The sequence below is a fragment of the Abramis brama genome (assembly GCF_963993115.1).
Source record: "Abramis brama genome assembly, chromosome: 23".
NCBI lineage: Eukaryota > Metazoa > Chordata > Actinopteri > Cypriniformes > Leuciscidae > Abramis > Abramis brama.
The window spans coordinates 12558278-12575499 of record NC_139985.1 but is presented as its reverse complement, the minus strand read 5'-3'; the positions used below and the strand labels follow the sequence as shown (position 1 = coordinate 12575499).

At 37.2% G+C, this 17222-nt stretch overlaps 1 protein-coding gene across 1 annotated transcript in view; it reads left to right on the top strand.

The window, feature by feature from the left end:
• The window catches only part of cntn2 (contactin 2), a 29798-nt gene extending 12599 nt beyond the window's left edge, over window positions 1–17199 (top strand). The window contains exons 3-23 of the mRNA XM_084100382.1: window positions 1875–2016; window positions 2450–2625; window positions 2742–2837; window positions 2951–3163; window positions 3270–3372; window positions 3527–3708; window positions 5681–5817; window positions 6121–6250; window positions 6453–6603; window positions 6759–6886; window positions 7287–7462; window positions 8259–8379; window positions 8705–8863; window positions 9882–10031; window positions 10190–10260; window positions 10393–10627; window positions 11367–11482; window positions 11982–12168; window positions 13514–13626; window positions 14681–14849; window positions 14958–17199. Of these exons, the coding sequence (XP_083956508.1) occupies window positions 1875–2016; window positions 2450–2625; window positions 2742–2837; window positions 2951–3163; window positions 3270–3372; window positions 3527–3708; window positions 5681–5817; window positions 6121–6250; window positions 6453–6603; window positions 6759–6886; window positions 7287–7462; window positions 8259–8379; window positions 8705–8863; window positions 9882–10031; window positions 10190–10260; window positions 10393–10627; window positions 11367–11482; window positions 11982–12168; window positions 13514–13626; window positions 14681–14849; window positions 14958–15061 (3059 nt within the window). The 3' untranslated portion in view covers window positions 15062–17199. The remainder of the gene's footprint in view (window positions 1–1874; window positions 2017–2449; window positions 2626–2741; window positions 2838–2950; window positions 3164–3269; window positions 3373–3526; window positions 3709–5680; window positions 5818–6120; window positions 6251–6452; window positions 6604–6758; window positions 6887–7286; window positions 7463–8258; window positions 8380–8704; window positions 8864–9881; window positions 10032–10189; window positions 10261–10392; window positions 10628–11366; window positions 11483–11981; window positions 12169–13513; window positions 13627–14680; window positions 14850–14957) is intronic.
• Window positions 17200–17222: the final 23 nt, after the last annotated feature.

Here is a 17222-nt window from a genome sequence, read left to right as displayed (position 1 = left end):
CTAGTCTCACAGGCGTAAAATGTGGTCCATTTTGCAGAAAATTGTGGCCAGGAACCGCCGTCTGACCAACATAAGTGACCATTCAATCAATGCGATCATGTCTCTTCAGAAAATTTGGACTAAACTGCTCAATTCATATTGTTTTACGATCTCTTTATGAACTTTTTAAGCATCATAGTGGTAGTTGCGTAGCTGTCAATGGAGGGACAGATATCTCTCAGATTTTATAAAAAATATCTTTATTTGTATTCCATTGAACGAAAGTCTTACGGGTTTGGAACGAAATTAGGAACTAACCCCTTAAAATAACTGTTTTCTATTTTAATATATTTTAAATAGCAATTTATTCCTGTGATGGCGAAGCTGAATTTTCAGCAGTCATTACTTCAGTCACATGATCCATCAGAAATCATTCTAATGCACTGATTTGGTGCTCAAGAAACATTTATTATCAATGTCGAAAACATTTGTGCTGCTTAATATTTTTGTGGATTTTTTTTCATGATCCTTTGAATAGAAAGTTTAAAAAAAAAAAACTGAATTTATTTGAAATAGAAATTGTCAGTGTAAACAACAAAACTGTGTAATGGGCATGGACAGGAACAAATCATTTGAGAATATACACCAACATACTTATTCTCATATAAATTATGCTGAGATCCAATGTACAGATGTTTTATCGCAGGCATTCAGATTGAATTGGCTAACAAATAATTACTGTGTTCTAGTCTATTACACAGAAGTAACTACACAAAGAGACTGTGATGATCTGTTGAGAGACTTAAGAGAAAGTGGAAAAAAAATTAAGTGGCAGTTTGGATCTGTTTATTCCCATTACTGGAAGCAGCCAACTGCTGAATTTCCACTGAATTTCACTGTTATCTCAGAGCAGAAAACCTCCTGGGGAGCCGGTTCCCCTTCTCAACTCATCTCTCCTACTCTGCCTCTCTCTTATTTCCCTAGGGTCTCACCAGAACTGCATACACACACTCATTTGAACACACACATGTAGATCTCCAATGAATTTTAAATTTTTAAATTAAAATTTTAAATTACAAATTTATAAATCTAAGCGCACACACAGTCACTGAAAAAAATCGTAATCTATTCAAATCTATTAAAAGTATTTTTGTCTTGTTTTAAGAATGATGTTTTACTCTTAAAATCCTTAAGAAAGTTTTCTTAAAAATTTGGTTTATTCGAAAACACACAGTCCCAAATCCATAAGAAACACCCATTTATTTAAGAGTAAAAAAAAAAGCCAAATTCCAAACCCAAATCTGCATACTGAGACAAATGTGGTCCCAAATAATCCAAGCTTATTCTTTACCCAATTCATAATGCATCAGATGCGTTCATGGCAACCTGGAGACTTTACTGTATGTCTTCAAACTCCCCTGTTCCCCTTGTTCTGTCAAAATATCTGAGTGCATGCAATTATATCTGACAGCTTGAATCCCCTGCTGACTTTCCCCGGGTGGAGAACATTCCCACTCTGAGTGCAAATACACTGGAGTTGTTCGGCACGCACAGCCCCCCTGTATCTGTCTGTTTGGCACAGTACACTAGCTGACAAAGAAGGCAGAACAAAAGACCTGAGCATGACAAAACTACTTGATATACATTACTCTCAAGGATATTTTACTATACCCTTGACTTTTGTTTAGAGTGCTTTTAATAGTTAATCATCCGGGGATAGAACCAGAAGGTTGTTGGTTCAAACATCATTATGTTAAAAGGCCATTAACACTTCAGTCTTGACTCAAATTTGATATATAAAGAACCTGTTTTGTTTGACTAAAAAGCATTTTTTTTTGTGACAATGTTTGTTGAAATGTTTCTCTAAGACTGTTTGTGTGCACGTTTTTTTGTAGGTGGGGATGTGTGTGTGTCGGGTCACGACAGTGGGCCGGTGTTTGAGGAGCAGCCATATAGTCTGATTTACCCTGAGGGGATGCCAGAAGGCAAGGTGACCCTGAGCTGCCAGGCTCGCGCCAGCCCTGCTGCTATTTACCGGTACTCAGATCAGATTTTTGTCACTTACACCTTATTGAACAAAACAAGGCCTTTACTTCATTAGTATGACCTATCCTTTTACACAGACATTGTAGAAAATATTTTTGGAAAATATAACATTGGAATGTTTTTATGAAAAATAAGCCTGATCTTGATATGTTCTCTGAAAACATGTCTCAATATACAAGTTTGCTTCTCAAGTATTTAAAAACCTCCCTATTTTTATGAGGTTAAAATATTTCCAAAAAAAAAAAAAAAACTGATTAAAAAATGCACAAATTCTGATAAAAAAAAACAAACAAAAAAAAAAACATTATGTATGCTGTCCCCAAAATGTACTACTTGTTTGCCAAAATTAAATAAATCATTGATTTTCCACTTTTTGACAGTCTTCTGGCTATTGAATTTAGATCTTGTATGTGATTTCTCACAGGTGGCGTGTGAACGGCACTGAAATAGCATTTGTTGAGGATTCGCACTACACACAGGTCGCAGGAAACCTTGTGATCAATAATCCCCAGAATGGGCGAGATGGTGGGTCATACCAGTGTCTTGCCATCAACCGCTGTGGCACTATAGTTAGCCGTATGGCTAACCTCAAATTTGGCTGTGAGTACAACTCTAACCATTATTGTTGTCCAAGTGTGAAAATTAGACCTTTCTGAATAAAAGCAGCACTAGATGAAATTGCACACTACCGCTACTGATAAATGTGTGTTTTTTAGATCTCCATGATTTCCCTCCTGAAAGCAGAAGCCCTCAGACGGTCCATGAGGGTATGGGAACCTTTCTTGCCTGCCAGCCACCAGCTCATTACCCAGGTACACACATACACTATCAGTCAGCAAAACCTTTCACTCTGTACTATTTATCCTGGTCAGTCTATTTATTTCATCAAATATGTTACATCTTGCATCCATTTGCTTCCACCAAGCTTTGTCCTACCGCTGGTTCATCAATGAGTTCCCCAACTTCATCCAGCCAGAGGCGGGCAGATGGTTTGTTTCTCAGGTGACTGGTAACTTATACCTTGCTAATGCTAGAGCCAATGACACAGGCAACTATTTCTGCTTCACCACCATCAATATGGACATCAGCACCAAGAGCATCTTCAGCAAAGCTGTCCAGCTCACTGTTTACCCTGATGGTTAGTTCAAACTAAGATCTGTATTTCCCTCTGAAACAAGAAACAAGCTGTTTCTTGCTGTTATCAAAAAAAACTCTTATCTTGTTTTTTTTCCTTGGTTCTACAGCAAATCCAAGGAAAGCCGCCCCGAATATCCGAGTGCGTTTTCCTGCTGAGACATATGCATTATCAGGACAAACTGCACAGCTTGAATGCTTTGCCTATGGCAAGTAAGTCCCCTGTAGCTTCCCACTTCCCTTCGGAGATCACTGCTGTGTTGAACACACACTGCTGTGTTCAACATAATCCATAACTCAGTCAACTATAAAGATGTAACTTTTTTCTCTAACATCATCTTTTATGCTCTTTACTTTCCTCCCTTAGTCCCATTCCTAAAATCCGCTGGAGGAAGGTGGATGGGATTTTGCCCCCTAAGGTCGGAGCAAGTGCGGAAAGACCCATTCTAATTATTCCTGAACTGAATTTTGATGACGAGGGCATGTATGAGTGTGAGGTTTACAACTCAGAGGGTCGTGAGACACATCAGGGGCGCGTTACTGTGCAAGGTAGGCATGATGTCAGAACTAGACTTACATAAATACCCTTTCCTCTCGTTAACTTTAGTAGATGTTTGATGTGACATAAAACGTTGTGTATAACAGTGTTGTTATTGTTAATTAAAACAATTTAAAAAAAATGTCATTGAAATAAAATAAAATAAAATATAATTGTTAGATGAAAAACTTAAAGTGCCCCAATTATGCAATTTTAAATGTTCCTAATTTTCCTTGGTGGTCTCCTACAATAGGTTTACAGAAAACAGTGTATTTTTGATATGTCAACAACACAAACCCAACTCCACCAGGCTTCAGCTACAACTATAGTGTTTGAGGGTCAAAGTAGACGTTGTTTACGGGCAGCCAATGAAAACCATAGACCATGCTAATTTGTTTCAAACCGACGTAGGTTCGTGCAGGAAGTGGGACTGGAATTATCATGCGCTTTGAATCTTTGAAACTTTGCAGATCTTTTTCATTCACAGACAGCTATATTACAAACTACATGAAAGGTAATATCCGAAAAAGCATAATAGAGGAATACTTTAAACTGAAAAAAAAAAAAGAAAATTAGAAATGTTGCCTTGGCAATTAACTGAAACGAATTGTTTAATTTATAAAAAGAAATAAATTAATAAAACTAAAACTTAAATTGAATATTAAATTGAAATATAAAAACAAACAAATAAAAATTAGCAAATCAATTTGACAAAATTACAACCCCATTTCCAGAAAAGTTGGGACATTTTGTAAAATGCAATAACTTCAAGAATCTGTGATTTGTTAATTCTCTTTATCTAATTGACAAATGTACAAAGAAAAGATTTCCAGTGTTTTACTGACCAAGGTGGCAACACACTCCAAAAAAGTTGGGACAGAGGCATGTTTACCAATGTGTCATCTTCTTTCCTTTTGATTGCACTTTTAAATAGCTTGGGAATTAAGGACACTGATTGTTGAAGTTTTTTTCCCAATCTCTCCTAATACAAGACAGCTGTTCAACAGTCTGTGATCGCCATTGTCTGTTTCTCCTTGTCATTATGGGCCATACATTTTCAATAAGAGACAGATCTGGATTGCAGGCTTGCTTCCCAGGAAAGATGTCATCTTGATGGCAGTATACGTCTCTGTACAATCCCAATATACGCCTCCACGTCAATGGTACCTCCACACAAATGCAAGTCACCCATGCTGTTTGCACTGATGCACCCTCATACCATGATAGATGTTTGCTTTTGCACCTGTCGTTGATGAAACTCTGGATGGCCCATTTCGTCTTTGGGACTAAGTGGGACTAACGGACAATGCCCGTTTTTCCCAAAACCAAGCTGAAATGGGGACTCATCTGACCACAGCACACATTTCCACTGTGTTTTGGACCATCTGAGATGAGCTCGGGCCCAGAGAATTTAGCAGCATCTCTAGAACAGATGTACAGTATAGCTTTCTTCTTGCATAACAGATTCAAGTTGCAATTCTTGATGCAGCGGTAGACTGTGTTAAGTGACAACAGTTTTTCAAAGTACTCCAGAGCCCATGTGGCTGTATTTAACACAGTAGCATGACAGTTTCTCATGCAAAAACAGTTTAACTTGGACATTCTTTAATCTTTTCACTTTTATTGTGCCTCTGTCCCAACTTTTTTGGAGTGTGTTGCAACCATCAAAATGCGTTTATATTTACAAAATACAATTAAGGTGGTCAGTGAAAACTCTATAAATCTTTTCTTTGTACTTTAGTTAATTAAATAAAGGTTCAATAGAATTAACAAATCACTGAATCTTGAATTTTACTAAATGTTTTCTAAAAAATGGGGTTGTACTAAAATTAAATGAAGTAAAAGCTAACCCAAAATATTAAGAAATTATATAATAGTATATAAATAATATTAAAATAATGAAATAAATTAAATGAAAACTTTATCTAATAAGTGGATTGATGTGTGTTAATCTGCTGGTTTGTGTGTGTTCTCGCTCTCCAGCCCAGCCTGAGTGGCTTCAGGTCATGAGTGACTCTGAGGTGGAAATCAGTTCAGAACTGCAGTGGAGCTGTGCCGCTGCGGGCAAACCAAGACCCACCATTCGCTGGTTCCGTAACGGACAGCCCCTCATCACACAGGTCAGCCATACACACACACACACACACACACACACTTTAGCCGGATCGTCATCTAACAGTGTGTGTGTTATCAGAATTGAACGGAACCTCTTGCTGTCAAGACTCAGACTGATATATGTTAACTCATTTTTTAGAAAACTCTTCATGTCTTGAAGGCAGTGAGATGTGACAGTGAATAACCTGCTCATTATCTTTCTTTAGCCGTTGGTAAATTGACAAGAGGTATGTTGTGTGGCCCTCTGCTGGCGTTAATATGCATGTGCATCATGTCTCTTACACAATCGTACTCGTACCTGTGTGCAGGACCGCGTGGAAGTGAATAATGGGCGACTGAGGATCAGTAACCTCGCCCTGGAGGATTCCGGGATGTATCAGTGTGTGGGCGAAAACAAACATGGCACCATTTACTCAAACGCTGAGCTCAGAGTTCAAGGTGAGCACAACTGAATGAAAACAAATCAGAATATTATTTCATAAACATTAACATGTTTCTCTTGTTATCTACCTTAATGCACTTCAGATCCCCTTCTGCCCACCCAGTCATGCCTGAACCCCAGTTATAATATGATCTGTGTTTAAATCCTCTCAATGGTTACCCATCTCCCTTCCTGCCCCGTCCTGTCACCCTATTTCAGTCCAGGCTCCGGACTTCAGGTTAAATCCAGTGCGTAAGCTGGTTCCTGCTGCCCGTGGTGGACAGGTTAAATTGGAGTGTAAACCTCGGGCGGCTCCCAAACCCACTCTCTTCTGGAGCCGTGGCACAGAGCTACTGACCAATAGTACTAGGTAATCCAGTAATAATTAAGTGTTTCAAAGACCTCTTAAATGTTTCGAGCTTAATATATTTTGGTTTTGACACAGAAAAAATTGCTTTGTGAGTTTGTTTGAAGATGCTTTGGGTACAGTGATGTCAGAAAGACCATATGATGAACTCTGTCCAGGATAACAGTCACTCCAGACGGGCTTCTGTGGATATTCAACATCAGTCGTGCCGATGAGGGGAAGTACACCTGCTTTGCAGAAAACTACCTTGGCAAGGCCAACAGCACAGGACACCTGTCTGTCAGAGGTAACAATACCTTATTTCTTTGGTTTACCTATTTTAAAGGTCTCAGGTTATCTGTTTTGCACAGATTACTCTTGGAAATGTGTAATATCACATAAAACCCATAAACAGTGTTTTGTTATTTCGGAAAGGTCATTAACGGTTAAGAAAAATCTGTACTTTTCTCGACACACCTAGACTTTTTAGCCTAGCTCCAAGTAAACACTTTTATCATCTGTCTGTCTGCATATTCATTGTGCACATATCTTCTCTTATGTCTCAATATCAAGCCTGAGTGCATTTTCGGCAATTGATCTGCATGTAAACCTCTAAGATGCTAATTTTCAGTACTCATCAGCATTTTATTGTGGACTCAAATGCTTTCAGTGTATAAATATGTTTTTCATCTTGTTCTGTCAAACAGATGCCACAAAAATCACTCTAGCACCCTCTAATGCTGACATCAATCAGGGTGAAAATGTCTCTCTGCAATGCCATGCATCACATGACCCTACTATGGACCTCACCTTCACCTGGTCCCTCAATGGAGTTCTGTTGGACCTAGAGGAATCAAATGGACACTATCGGCGCTTGGAGGGGGTGAGCATTGGCTTTAAAGGGTGTTTAAAAACTGGAAACTTTTTTTCAGAATTTTTTATGAACAGAAACTAAAATATTTCCTATTCGAAATAGAAAACTCTTATAACGTTATAAATGCTTTTTCTGTCTGTCACTTCTCGTCAATTTGATGCTTCCCTGCTGACTAAAAGTTTCAATTTTGTTCAAACTGACTCCAAACTTTCAAACTGTAGTAACTGTAAGTTATTTTGATTTTGTACTGCATGGTACTGATTTATCCAGACTGCAGCTTGAGAGGGGTGTTATTGCTTTTTTAAGCAATCAGACTATTTGCCTGGCAGATGATAATATAACAACAAATCCCATAAACTTAATCCAAGCTATATCTTGGGAAGATCATAGAGACTTAACACTTTGCTGTGCAATAGAAATGGCATAGCAACATGCTAAAAACAACTTAGAGCACTTTAGTAACCAAATAGCTGTTGCACTCTAGCATGCAAGCAAATACCACTTCTTCATAAAATGTAAAAATCTAGTTATGTTCTTAATATTTAAAATGAGAAAGAATAGTAAAACCATCTGAATTTGTATTCCAATAGCAGCAGGCTCCTCTCACACTCTGAGATTAACTTTAATAGGATTCACTTCAAAGTAAATCCCTTTTAGACATGATACATTTTAAAATCCAAATCTGAAGCCTCAACGAATTAGGCATTTAATGAAAAAAATATAATAAATGGTTTTATGAAGTGAAAGTGGGTTAATACTCTTTTTTTAAATAAAGTTGACTTTTCTTTTCATTGTCTCTATACAGAAAGAGACGATTGGTGACCTGGTGATTGTGAACGGACAGCTCAGTCATGCCGGCACGTATACCTGCACGGCCCAGACGGTGGTGGACAGCGCGGTGTCCTCGGCCAAGCTAGTCGTAAGGGGTGAGGGCTTCCAGCTGGCTGAGCAGTGACAGAGACCTTACTAAAACTCATTCTTGTGTTTTACCTCAGCTTGATCGTTTTTGGCCAGACAACTCTCGGTACTCAGCCCTGTGAGAATTGATGAAACGTAGAGTTATGAAATATACATTTAGCAGATCTATATCCTGGGGGTTTGGTTTCCATAAGCCTGTTTGATGCTGATTATTTTTAAAGCAACCCCAACTACACTGCTTTGATAATGTTTTTACTGTGTGTGTGTGAACATGAATGTATGACAAAACTGTTGTAGATTCTCTGGCAAAGCTGAATGTTTCTCTCTTTATAGGCCCACCAGGACCTCCTGGAGGTTTAGTGGTGACTAGTGTCAACGACACATCGGTTGAGTTGAGATGGAGCCGTGGATATGACAACCACAGTCCCATTGGCAAGTATATCATCCTGGGCCGCTCCTCACAGACTCACGACTGGAAGAGGATGAGGACAGGTGAGGTTACGAGTCCTTTAGGTGTCGTGCAAACACAACAGCTGCATAATGTTAGAATGAACATTTTTGCATAATTATTTTTTACAAGGATGCTTTTAATCAAACATATGTTGTGAATTATGAATACATTTGTTTATTAGAGCAGGATTTCTCAAACTTTTTAGATTTTTTGTTTGTTTTGTTTATAACCCCAAACTGTTCACAGTCCCTCACTTGCATAAAGCATTGCAAATGATATAATCAAATCGGTCTGTCAATCAACTTTGAACATTTTAGATATTGGAATATTTTGGAATATTAATAATATATTATAATATTTATTTTTTTAATTTATGATATAAATATTTCATTAAACTATAATATTACAATATCTCATACAAAATTATGTTGATTTTGTTTTTAGCAGGGCTAATTTCACCATTCAATTAGATTTCGATTCACAAGTTATTCACTTCAATTCCGATTTTGATTCAATATTGATTAATTGGGGATGTATCGATACAGTACATGGCAAATTTTCTCATAAACAAAAAAAGAAAGAAAATATTTTAACTAATGCTGTAAACTGTACAGGAAACCCAAGATATTAAAGCTATTTACATTTAAATTACACATAAGCAAGTTTTTGTATCACTTTATTTTACAGTGTCCTTGTTACATATCTTACATGTACTTACCATAATAACAGTAAATTGTGCATAATTAAATGCAACTAACCCTCAACCAAATCCTGATCCTACCCTATCACTATAGTAAGTACATGTAGTTAATTAATATTACTCAGTACTTAAATGTATAATTACACTGTAACAATGACATCTTAAAATAAAGTGTAACCCAAGTTTTTATAATAATAACATTATATTCATTCCAACTTATTAACATTATATTAATAACAACCCCCGGGGCTATTTGACAAAAGCCATCCAGAATGCCAGTTTGAGAAATGTATTTGTATTATAGCATGATGTAATCCTGATGATGTTTGTCTGTCATTGTGTGCTAATGGTTCCTCCAGACCCTGCAAACATAGAAGGAAATGCTGAATCTGCACATGTGATAGATCTTCGACCTTGGATGGATTATGAGTTCCAGGTCATTGCTAGCAACATCCTGGGAAGTGGAGAACCAAGCATGCCCTCCCAGCCTGTCCGAACCAAGCAAGCAGGTCAGAACCATTACAAATTTGTTGGTGTCACACAACAATTTAACTGAATTAGAACCAAAATGACATAAAATATTAGTGAGGTTTCACATATAAATATGGTTGGTAGATTGTAGGGTATTCTTTCCTCTGTATATGTGGGTTATTATTTTGTCTTGCAGCACCAACTGTGGCGCCCAGCGGACTTGGTGGAGGTGGAGGAAACCGTAATGAACTTATCATTACATGGACTGTAAGTGCCACGGACCTCTGTTGCTCTAACTGCATATAATATTTGATTTATACCTTCAATCAATGTGTCTTTAGTACTCAACCCTCACCTTCTATTACATAAAAAAACGATTTCCTCTGGTATGAATTACAGCCCATGGTCAGGGAGTATCAGAATGGAGATGGCTTTGGTTATATCCTGGCGTTCAGAAAGCAAGGCATGCCAACATGGACGGTGGTGAGGGTTCCACACGTGGAGTCATCTCGATATGTTTACAGCAATGAGAGTCTGTCAGCCTACTGCCCTTTTGAGGTCAGGATCAAGGCCTACAACAAGAAAGGAGAAGGTCCCTTCAGCCAGATTGCTGTAGTACACACTGCAGAAGAGGGTGAGAGAAATACTGTAAAGGATTATGTTTTGTGCAATATTCATTATATTCTGATTGCTTAGACATTGCTTAATCACTAGAGGGCAGACAATGGAGACAATGGAGAAACGTCTCATAGAAACGTCTAAAAAGGTCATACAATGATAACATTTTCCTCTGTCATCTGAGATCATTTATTACACTATGTGAGTTTTTTGTGCTATGAATGCATAATGTAACTTTCAGATCTCAAAATTTCCTCACAAAAACATTGAAACAGTGTTGCAAGAATTTCTTGCCCAGAAGTTCTGCAATGTCATACAGATGACGCACAATCACTCACATTTACACATGCCAGTTTTGTGTTCAGATACTGAGGTAGTGAAAGTTAGCAACCCAAGAATTGATAATAACAGTAAAAAATTGAAAATACACCAAACTGCTCTGCATATTCTTTCGATATTTTAAGATTATCAGATTATTTTATGCACGTGTCACAGTGTAATGAATTATTGTTAATGAATTAACAGAGAGTGAAAATGATATTGTAACCAACATCAAAACGTGCAACTCGTGTGTTAGTGCTGCAATATTCTTCTTACATAATTCAAAGGGTCAGAGAGAGGGTGAAAAATTTAACTACAAATAAATTATGACTGTTTAATTGACATAAAAAATGTTACCAGTCTAAAAAGATTAAATGATGAACAAATGTATGATATTATCACTTTACTGTTTTATGTTTTCTGATCTTCCTTAGAACCTACTGTGTCCCCACGAAGGATTAATGCCACTGCTCTGACAGCTTTTGAGATTCAAGTGTCCTGGGACCCCATTCAACATCTGAACATTAATGGAGTTCTTCGGGGTTATGAGGTCAGTACAGACCCATTCTTTTAATATCTATAACATTTCTTTTTGTGGATAGATAAACATATATAGCATGACGGAGTTGATGGATGTTTTGGTGACCATTGTGTGTCATTGTTGGCCACCTGAGGTGGCACGTCAGGATATGTGAGCTTTGCCCGTTGAACAAGCAACTATTCGAGGTGCTGCTATCTCATTAGTTCCTTTTTAAGAACACCACGTCTCGATCAGATCAAGGAACATTAAGAACATTATTTAGATAAGACGCCTCCTTTTAGATAAAACCGTGCTTTGAAATTCACTGGTATCAAAGGGTATTTTTGCAGCTTATATTTAATTGAATCGTCTAATACATAACATTAATCTTCATAGTTTTGCATCTTTCAGGAGCAAAAGATGAATCCATTATTTGTTATTTTTGAGGACAGATTTTGCATTCTGGTTTTTTTTTCAGTATAAATAAGCTTTTCACACGATTAAGATTGGCAACTTGCTCTGGTTACAGATTCGTTACTGGCGACAACATGAACGTGAGGCAGCTGCGGACCGGGTGAGAACTGCAGGGCTGGAGAACATGGCACGAGTCACGGGTTTGAGGCCTAACACTCTTTATCACGTCACCGTACTGGCCTACAACAGTGCAGGCACTGGCCCACCCTCCCCAAGAACCACTGTCATCACCAAGAAACCTCGTAAGACCTCATTTTCAGGCTCGGGGAGCATAGGTACATGAGTAGAACATGTTTCTGGAGACTTCTGGAACATTTTTCCTAACAATCTCCACCCAAACGCTACCTAGCTGGCATATGACCGAACTTCAGCTTCGAAATGTGATTTGAAAGACTCTCAGTTGGTGTTTTAACATTGATAGTATGTTGAAACAACATTAAAAGAATGTTTAATACTAAATGTTGTAAATAGGTTAACAAAATACTTAAAGTCAACGCTGAAATTAAAGATCTGAACAAAAAATAAGATATTGAAACAACGTTGTGATATCAACATTGATTCGATTTGCTAAATTTTAAATTCAACAGTAATTCAACCTTGACCCATGACTTTAAATCGCTCATGAAAAAAATGCCTACTGGGTACCCTTTAAATCAGAGGGCAGTGGTTGATAAGAATGTTGTTCCAGGAACAACAAAGGTTGATTCATGTCCAACTTGCATAAGCTAGTAGCTTAATGGTGGAAAAGTTGAGAGAAGTAAAAGTATCACGTTGTCGTGATATTTTGAGTTTTCTTAACTTTTCATTCTGTAAGTTGCCATCTTTGCAGTCGACTCAAAACCCTGGAAGCTTGTTTCCGCTACAGAATAAAACATTTTCAAATATAATTGCGAGTTTACATCTCGCAATTCTGACTTTATTTTCTGTGAATTGCGAGATATAAAGTCGGAATTACATGATATAAAGTCGCAATTGCATGTTATAATGTCAGAATTGTGAGATAAAAACTCATAATTGCGTTATAAAACTCAGAATTGCAAGATGTAAACACAACTGCATGTTATAAAGTCAGAATTGTGAGATATAAAGTCAGAATTGCGAGAAATAAACTTGCAATTGCGAGTTTATATCTCGCAATTCTGACATCTTTTCTCAGAATCGTGAGATAGAAACTCGCAAATGCGAGTTATAAAGTCCAATTCTAAGGAAAAAAAGACTTTATAACACGCAATTGTGACTATATATCACGCAATTCTGACTTTTTTTCTCGCAATTGCGACTTTATATCTCGCAATTCTGAGATTAAACGTCAGAATTGCAAGAAAAAAAGTCAGAATTGTGAGATAAAAAGTCGTACTTACCTTTTTTATGTTTTATTCTGTGGTGGAAACAAGCTTCCATACAAAACTGTCTTAATTTTTATGCTGGAGAAAAACTGATATAGTTATATAGTTAACTGATATATAACTTCCATAACAGTTCAGATGCCACCACCAGTCCTACATTTGCAATTCTTGCCAATGTCTTTGTCACCGAGAATGGTGTGAAAGCCAGTGGACTTACTGTTGTTTGTATCTTCATTTCTAGCCCCCAACCGCCCTCCAGGTAAAGTCGCATGGAAGGTTGCGGGTTCTTGGGTTACTGTGAGGTGGGATCATGTTAAATCCATGGACAATGAGTCTGCTGTTCTGGGTTACAAAGTAAGTGACACACGGTGCCACCGGCACTACAGCGATCTGTTTGTTGCGTACATGTTTGTATCAGGTCATCTGTCCGCGTCTGTATGTCTTCAGAATATTTGATCAGATTCAGTCATTTCAATCAAAGGTGGGATATTGTATAATTTCATACCTCTGAGGTAAGAATTTAATAAATGGTGGCCTAATGTATTGTGAGAAGAGAACACGTGTCCTATTTTATGGAAAACCAGACCACCAACCCTATGTGCCCTTTAACGGTGAATGAACATTTAAACCAGTTGTGTATATCTCATATCTGATCTGCTATAGGATTGAGGTCATCTTTTGTCAAGATGGCTATCAAGAGAGCATATACAGATTCCCAGAAACTGATCAAATATATACCTTAAAAGTCACTTTGGATACAAGCATCTGCCAAGTACATACATTTTGGAAAATTCAACTTAAAATTAACCAAAACATACAAGACATTTGCATATTCACTGTTTGGGAAACTCTACATTAGGATATACTTCATTAATGTAACTTCTAACAGAAAATCACCTGTAAATATAACTTTTCTCTTTATTTGCAGATGAATTTCTTGTTATGACTTGATATCTGAAACTCATTGTCTCGTGTTAAACTATAAAAGACAGTAATGAGAGCCAATTCAATATGTAAAACAAAAATGGGAAATGCTTACAGTATGTTTCATAGCTTTTTACAATTGTGAAATATATAAAGATCTTTATATAACGTTGGACATATAAGTCTATTCAACTTTATCTGCATACATACACTATACTTGAGTAAGGCGATATATACTATTTAGCAAATCTAAACTGCTTGATTGCTTGTATCGTCCCAAAATGTAAACTATATTTTTGCCAAGCTCAAGGCATGAAGATATTAAGATATTATAAACAATAACATCATGATTTTCTGTTAAGCTGCTTTAAAACAATGTTTATAGTGTAAAGGGCTATACAAATAAATTTGACTTGACTTAAGAATTTCATTCTCAAAAAACAGTGGTTTTTGAGTACAGATTGATACTATATTATTTGTGTAGGTCCTTTACAAGCATGAAGGGCAGTCTGTCTTGAAGATACTGGAGAAAAGCAAGACCTCCATCAATCTGCCGTTACCCAAGGACAATGATTATGTGGTTTTGGAGATCCGCTCTTGGGGAGATGGAGGAGATGGAGCAGCCTATGAGACCATAGTGTCTCGAGACTCGGGTATGTGGTATGAAGAGTAGTTAGGAGTACTGGTTTTAGTAAAGGAACTCAAGAACTAGTGTTTAAATACTAAATATGTTTCTGAAAGTCAGTGTGTTTGATCCACAGGCACTGGAATGATGGTCCAGGACAGCGCTGGCACTTCAGGACCGCTCTGCACATCTGTTCTTGTGGTCACTGCACTCGTTCTCATTTGCTCGTCAGGACTGTGATGTTAGCCAAAGATAAGGCATTTCTTATTAATATCACAGAGAATGGAGCAGGTTTTCCTCACGTCAGAATGGTTGCGTGTGGTGCAAAGTTTTGGAAATGTGAGAGGTGGAAGATTCTTTTGTATAAAAAGGCTTTTTTACAAGGATGACAGGTCATTGTGGAATACAAAGAGAGTTGTTGTGGGAGACTTTTTGATTGTGTTATCATTTTAGACGCTTGCCTTATGGAAACTCAAACTTGACTGGTGGTCATGTCAGCATTTGGTCGTAGTTTCTAAAATTCAACAACAGCTCTGACTTGTTGATTTCCTTGTAGATGTAAATACACATAGATGTATTGGTGACATTCCATACTGGATAGAACAAAACCTTTTTTAATACTTTGTTGCTACTTCATGGCAGCATGTGGACTGCAAAATGATCCAAATGAGTGTTTACCTTTTTTATTTGTTCTTTTAATTTTTTTGTGACTATGTAATCGGAAGCAAGAGCGGATCACGATTTTTATTAAGTCTTTTGTATCTGTGTTGAACGATTGTAGCTTTCTGCCTTTCCCTCAGTGTTCTAGATGAAAGGTTTCATGAATGCAGCGGTACAACAGAAGCTGATTTTTGTGTGGTTGTTAAAGTGGGCTTGTTTTGCCAATGTTATCGCTCTGTTATCTCACTCATTATTATTATTGCCTTTATGCTTTGTCTTTTTTCTCAAGGCTTACATAAACATGACGTCCATGGGCTGTTACTTTCTTTCTTGACACGGTACAAGAGCGATACGCTGGACATTGATCAATACTGAAGATAACATTCATGGACAAACAAGTTAATTATTATCCTATAATATCATAATTTATTATACGGTAGTTTTCTTCTTGGAGGCTGCCACTAATGGTGGAATTCTGATCATACTTTAAGTGACAAGGTTCCATTTGTCTTAAAGAATTAGAAAACACGTGGCTAACATTAGATTCTGTGGGTACTAGTGTCTCGGGTCATAGTGGGTCTCGGGTCTTTTTAAAGTGTTTGGAGGCCCCTGACAGTCTGATGTCCCAGGACACTTGCCTGGTCCGTAATCCAGCTCTGCCTGCGAGATACACATGAAGCCATATCATAGATTTTTTTCATGTTAATATAATTTTTTTTAAGACTAATCTAAAAATTCTTTCAATACTGTGGCATGAACTAATAAAGTACAAACTGAAATGCACTTTCAGTGTCGCAGGTCAAATCTAACAGTATTAAAAATCATTCCGTGTAATTCTACAGTTCTTTAAAGTTGTTGCATCTTATGTTTTATGTTTTAATTTTGTATACATTTCTTTATTTTCTCTCCCCTGCATTGCTTTTTATTAGTGCCTGTTCAACAGGGTGATATTTCTTGTAATTATATATTTTCTATTTAATGTATTTATTTAATTTTCTATTTAACACACATCAAGTCGTTATTGTAAATATTGCCATTTTCTGCGTCTGAGGATTGCTTGAAAGTTTGAGCTCCTTAATTCGTTTTTTACAGCTTCTCTAGCACCTTCTTTATGGGATTTTAACTGTATATTAATTCATGGATCACTCACTGGAATTTAAAACACTTTTAGCCAAAAGCTGTGACACATAGCAGCCTCATCAGTAGCTCTTTAGTGGTTCTAGTCCCAAACCGTAGTAGCAGTCGGGTAAATGTTACACTTTCTGAATGTAGAATCACTCAAAAGTCATATTAGGACTATGAATCCAAAAGTGTTCTCTTGTCCTTGCATCAGTTTTGTACTTCTCTTTCAAGTGGTTTTTAATTGCATTATGAGTGCACTATGCACAATTCCACGACTTTCTTTTCTCTCATAATTTCCTTAATTTCTGAAATAATTGCTGTTTCACATTGTGTAGTTTGCCCTCTTGTGTTGAATCAGGGCTTTGTCACTCACAACTCAACGAACAATTTCCGAAATGGCTGTATGTGCGCTTACATGAGTCGAATGACACGCTAGTAGTTTCACTCTGAATGTCACTCAGGTTGTGATGCCATGTTGTCTCTTCGAACTACCATGTACCGCAGTTGTTGTAAAGGTTGAGCCTGTCCACTGTGGACTGAATGTGAATAATGCAGCACTTGTAAATATTCTTCAATAAAAAAACATTTTGACTGTATTTGTTAAAGAAACTTTGTTCGG